Below are 6,161 nucleotides of genomic sequence, written 5' to 3'. Positions count from 1 at the left end.
TAGTATATCAGCCAACTATGTAAAAAAAACTTTTTATTCCAGTTTTTGTTTGGAACATCCCATAACAATGAACAAAATGGCTAACACAAACAATATTTGCTGTAGAGGGTAAAAGCCGCTGCGTCCTTCAGTCCTATCGTAATACCATTGACAACTGCGGCTTCCCGCAAAATAATGTACACAAAACATTTAGCACATGGAATGACTTCTACCAATAAATTAAAACTGGGTGAATTGTTCTATCCCACTAGACATAAAAACTGTGCAATACAAATGAAAACATGAAACGTTTTCTTTGTTCCTTGTGTCTTCTGCTCATCTTGAAGAATAATTTTTTTTTCCAGGTTGGAGAAAAGACTTTAAATAATTTTTTTTTTTTAAAAGACAACGTTTTGTAAAGTTCTAAACCATAGAAAACTCCTTTTTAGAATGTTACAGTCCCACGGGACGATGACAAAATATTTTGATGCACAATTTGTAAAAGGAGTTTTAAAAAAACAAACCATTGAATAGGGTTCTATGAATTGGCATGTTCCTAGCCATGTAAGGGGTTAAGGCGCGCACTCATTGTACCCTTAAGTGAATGAACCCCTGTTTTCTTCCAGATCCCTTACAAAAAACAGACCATTCCGAATGAGTGGGTTTTTTCTGATATATTCAAGCTTTTCATGTTTGCTGCTGCATAGATTTCAATAAGGGATCGCTGTACAAGCTAAGAAAATACTGTTGTATTCATCCCTTTCGTTACCTACCATGTGCTTTCAAATCGAAAACAATAATTTTTTGGCTTAGAAATGGTTAAAAGGGTTTAGGGTTACTCCATTGAAACTTTTGGGAGTTTCCTAATTTCCTGTTGCTCACAGAAAAACTTGAATGGTCTGTATGTTTAGTAAAAGTTTCTCCTTCACACATACAAGTTTCCATTGTCTTCTGCTACAGTTGAGCAATACGCATGGGTTCCAAGGTGCATGTGTATTAGGAGTAAATGGTAATGACCTCTGTTCCACCACCTCGCACTAGCAAAACACGCTCCAGGCCTTCAGTCAAGACTTCTAGAAACTCCATATCTGGGGACATTTTTGGTTAAGGAAAAATTAGCATTGGGTGTTATATGGAATGGGAATGGTTTTACAATGTGCATGTGTTAGGCTGGGTTCACACGAGCATGTTCGGTCCGTAATGGACGGAACGTATTTCGGCCGCAAGTACCGGACCAAACACAGTGCAGGGAGCCGGGCTCCTAGCATCATAGTTATGTACGATGCCAGGAGTCCCTGCCTCTCCATGGAACTACTGTCCTGTACTGAAAACATGATTACAGTACGGGACAGTTGTCCTGCAGCGAGGCAGGGACTCCTAGTGTCATACATAACTATGATGCTAGGAGCCCGGCTCCCTGCAGTGTGTTCGGTCCGGGACTTGCGGCCGAAATACGTCCGTCAATTACGGACCGAACATGCTCGTGTGAATCCAGCCTTAATGTTAAAAGATTGAAAACGACAAGTCTATGCAAGGCCCGGCTGGTGTAAACCCTGTCTCTCGCCTGTTGACCGATGTCTACCTCCAGCCCTGCTGCCGTTTAATCTGGTTTCCAATGCCACGCCTGCGTGTTGAATGCCTTCTCTGCATGGCAGCTGGACCGTCAGAACTAAAGCCTGACGCAGGCGTAGATGAACTTGGCTGCCAGCGGGGAGGGGATAGAAATATTCGGTGCTAGACAATGCGCAGACACAAGATTTTATCTGTGGCTAGGACATGGTGATGGTAGTCATTCAAACCAGTGAGGGGTGATAAAGCAGAAAACAAATGCATAAGCTAGACCCCGCTGCAGAACGTGCATCAGACTCATCTTACCTCATTACAGTGCGGGAAACGTTGGATAAATAGTTTAGGTACAGAGAGTCTAACAATTTTTAAACACTACGTAAACGTGTTGTTTTTTTGGGGATCAAATAATGATGATAGACTCCCTTAGAGTAACAGACAGACTAAAAATGCAATACTCAAAGGCTACATCCACACGAGCGTGACAGATTTACGTGCGTCCGTGTGCGGTGCGTGGTTTTCACGCACCCATTGACTTCAAATCGGCGCATAGGTGCGTGAAAACTCACCAATATAGGATACGCAGTGCGTTTCAAGAAAGAGACTCCCGCATGTGTGATGCGCCCCTTTTAAATCAATGGGGATATGCGTTATTTCAATGCACAGCGCACGGCTAAAAATCACTGTAATCAATGTTGCTCTTGCTGCGTCACAACATTCACAAGAAATCCTTGTAATTTGATTTCTTGCAGTAACCTCCACATTGCAACGCAGCCACATTCACTTTCATTACTGCGATGCAGCAAGCCTGACATCACCATTCGCACGGCCAAAGATGGCTTTTTGGCCAAAGTCGCCATTTAGCCCTAGCCTAAATCGCATCAGTGGGTGCAAATTGGGATGCTATTTGGCCTAGTTAGATAAGGGGCACCAAGTGGTCATAGCTGGAACCACATGCTAATGTGATTTAGAAATAGAGCATCAAATTACCTATAAAGAAGCTGCCACAAGAACAAAAAGATGGTGATTATGCAATTAGCTCAGAGAAGAAAGAAGACCCACCTATCTGCGACAGACACCAGGCAGTACTCCTTTAGATTTACCCCACCCTCTTCCATCCTCTAGCCCCACATAGAGAAATCCAGGTGGTGCAAGCCAATATCTTCTTTTTTTATTTCTATGAAGGCCCCACTGTACAGGCTCAATCGGGCAATGTAGTTACAAAGCTATGGAAAATAGCTTTGTACATGATAGAGCATGCCATAAGAAAAAAATCTGTGTGCATGATTTGCAGAATTTATCACACTTAAACTTGTTGCACCTTAATCCATAACTAGGAAAACCCTAGCTGTCGTCTGTTCAAAGAAGCCACACAATCCCTATGGCATAATCCGGTCCTGTGGGAATTATACCAATTAGAGGGCATGCAAAAATGGGAGTTGGCAGGGGTTAGACGAATACAACACTTGTATGATGATAACGGGTTGAGATCATTTCAGCAGTTGAAAGACCTATTCCCACTAGAGCACAATATGTTCTATCAATATTTGCAGATCCGTCATGCCCTACAGGCGCAGGTAGTGGACCTGACGGTCTGTGCTCTTGGGGTCCTGGAGTATGTGGGAAGGGCTGACACGACCAAAGGCCTGATCTCAATGGCGTACAGGAGCTTACTGTCCAAACACCTGGGAAACCCAATGGTGCTGGTAAAAGCGAAATGGGAACAGGATGTTGGTCCATTGACTGAGGAGGAGTGGGAGGAGATATTAGCATCCACATGTCACTTATCACTCAGTCTGGCGCAGAGGAGATCCCAACTTTTTCTGATACATAGAGTGTATCGCACCCCGTGGGTATTAAAACAGATGGGTATTAGAGCAGATGCTAAATGTCCTAGGTGCACGGAGGAGAAGGCGGATATACTGCATATGTTTTGGTCGTGTGAGGCCCTGAGGACCCTATGGGGGGAAATATTGGATCTGATAAAGCAGGTGTATGGTCGGGAATTGGCGGCAGACCCTAAAGTTATGTTGTTGGGAGCGGTGGGAGAATTGGAGAGTGACAGAATGGCAAACCTGGCAATTGCTAAGATATTATATCAGACAAGGAAATGCATTGCTAAACACTGGCTGGATGAGGAGCCACCAGGGATGAGGGAAATTGTAGGAATGTTGAACTATAATATCCTGATGGAGCATAAGATATTTTCTAAAAGGGGCACGGAAAAAAAAATTGAGAAACAATGGAGCAGATGGATGGCATGTCCTGAGGTGCTGACACCTGAACTGAGCAGAATAAGGGCGAGAGTCGTCTGAGGAACTGGGGGTGATAGAGTCTGGAGCAAAAAGGGGTGGTGGGGAAAACTTGATAAGAGAAATGTGCTCTGACCAGGAATGGTACTAGAAACAAAGGGCAGAGATATAGTGGGGGGCCGTGCGGGGAGGGGGGAAAGGGGGGAAGTTGGGGATTTCCTGATATGCTGTCATTATTGTATACGATGTTGGAAAATTGAAATGTGAATGTTACTATGTTATTTCTTTTCAGTGTTCGTATCAATAAAATTGGTTTGATTTAAAAAAGAAGCCACACAATACTTGGGAACTCTTACCACCCATGGTTTTAGAAATGATCTTGTCCAGGTGGGCGGCAAAACGATCAGAACCCTCTTAAATGCCTCATTCATGGACCAGCATTTCAGCCAGAGCATTTTGCCCTAAGTCAACCCAGGGACGTACCAGCAATCTAGCCATGTCAAGCAGATGTGGCCTGTTTACGGGGTCTGCCACACACTAGGTCAGCAGGGAAAGGTTGAGGCCCCTGTAATCACCGGGTGAGGAGGTTAACGGTCAGGCTGTCTTGCTCCCAGAAAGGTAGTGCAGAGGGGTTGACTGACCGCACTGAAATGTAGTACTACAGCTATAGCAGGCAAAATAGGTAGCCAAAGATGGTACTTACCAGGCTGCTGCACCTTTGTTTTGTGACATAGTGGGGAAAAAAAAACACTATTAGGGCGGATTTACACGAACATGTGCGTTTTGCGCACGCAAAAAACGTGGCGTTTTGTGTGTGCAAAAGGCACTTGACCGCTCCATGTATCATGTATCATGTTCGTATGGTGCGCTGCTGCGTGCATTTCACGCAGCCGCCATCATTATGACACTCCGGTTGGATGTTTGTTTACATTCATTCTTTTACTGCTGTTGCGCGAATAACGCGCGTCCCACGGAAGTGCTTCCGTGTGGCGCGCGTGATTTTCACGCACCCATCGACTTCAAGGGGTGCGTGATGCGCGAAAAACGCTGAAATATAGGACCTGTCGTGAGTTTTACGCTGCGCAAAAATCACGGACAGTCTGCAGTGCCCCATAGACTTGCATAGGTCCGTGCGACCCGCGTGAAAATCATGCGGGTTGCACGGACGTATAGCACGTACGTGTAAATCCGCCCTTAGACTACAGTATGCAGAAGGGAAACTCTGCTGCTTAGTGAGGCTAAGAACTGTAGGGGCAGCTCAGCTAAAAACGGTGGCCAAGGACTGCAGGAGAAGCGCTGGAAAGGAGAACCACCAAGGACAGCACCCATTCGGAGGTGGATGTAGGAGAGCAGGATGCTCAAAAGTGGACCTCTCCTCACAGGTGTCTGTGCTGGCTGCTGCTGCAAGGAAGTAGGGAGAAGAGCAGATGGAAAGCTATTGAAATGAGGAGGAAGAAGGAAAAATAAAAAACCACACTACCCTCTGGAACCTTAGGCTAAACACGTCCTCCAATCTGCGGATGAGTGGAGAAGACCAGAAGAGGCCCAAAAATGTGGCAGGTGGAATAAAAACATCGACTTGCCATCAGAGCAGGAAAAAGGATGGGGTCCTTTTCCGATGGTAATTCGCTGTTTTCCTTCCACCTGCCACATTTTTTGGGCCTTTCCTGGTCTTCTCCACGTTGCATTCCGGAAAGAGGGCGAGCCGAGGAGGGCTGGCCACAAGAAGTGGGCAAGAGCTATTGCCAGAGCAAGCAAGTAGAGGCAGTAATAGGGCCATAGGAAGAATCCCTGCTGTGAGTAACCTCAGCCCCAAGGAAAAATAATAAGATAGGAGACCCCATAAAGCGGGTGGGGATACTACCTACACACACACACACACACACACACACACACACACACACACACACACACACACATATATATATATTTGGCTCCCAGGAATCCAGCAGGGTCACCCCTTATGTGCCTCTCCTTGTAAAGAGAGGGGGTGTTGGAAGGAAGCCAACTGGAAATTTGGGTGACCTAATTGCTGGTGGGTAAAAGGGTAGTAGGAGCTCCACTGTGCCCCCTTTTCTTGAAGGTAAGGCAGACAGCAGTGAATTAAGGCGGCACTGTTCTCCTTCCTTATATTGGGGTAACCGGGAGAAAGAGAAGAAAAAAAAAGGGAGGAGGAGTAGTTGGACTGGCCAAGCAGGTACTGTAGGTTTGGCTCCTACGGACACCGAGCTAAAACTGGTTAGCTCAGTATCTGCAGGAAGAATATAGCCTCGTTGGAGGAGCTTACTTTTCTTACTTAGTGTCCACCTCTCAGTAGCAGCAGCTATGCCCAAGGTCACCTGTGTACCGCAATAACACGGACAA

At 45.7% G+C, this 6,161-nt stretch overlaps 1 protein-coding gene across 3 annotated transcripts in view; it reads right to left on the bottom strand.

Annotated features, from left to right (window-relative positions):
* Positions 1-20: 20 nt before the first annotated feature.
* The window catches only part of SLC12A6 (solute carrier family 12 member 6), a 53,215-nt gene continuing 47,074 nt past the window's right edge, over positions 21-6,161 (bottom strand). For all 3 annotated transcript variants that reach the window (XM_075829027.1, XM_075829036.1, XM_075829046.1), the window contains one exon: positions 21-1,067. In XM_075829027.1, coding sequence (XP_075685142.1) covers positions 976-1,067 — 92 coding nt within the window. In that variant the 3' untranslated portion in view covers positions 21-975. The remainder of the gene's footprint in view (positions 1,068-6,161) is intronic.

The sequence above is a fragment of the Rhinoderma darwinii genome, chromosome 1 (genome assembly GCF_050947455.1).
Source record: "Rhinoderma darwinii isolate aRhiDar2 chromosome 1, aRhiDar2.hap1, whole genome shotgun sequence".
Classification (NCBI taxonomy): Eukaryota; Metazoa; Chordata; class Amphibia; order Anura; family Rhinodermatidae; genus Rhinoderma; species Rhinoderma darwinii.
The sequence above is the reverse complement of the archived record's forward strand: the minus strand, read 5'-3'. Positions and strand labels throughout refer to the sequence as shown.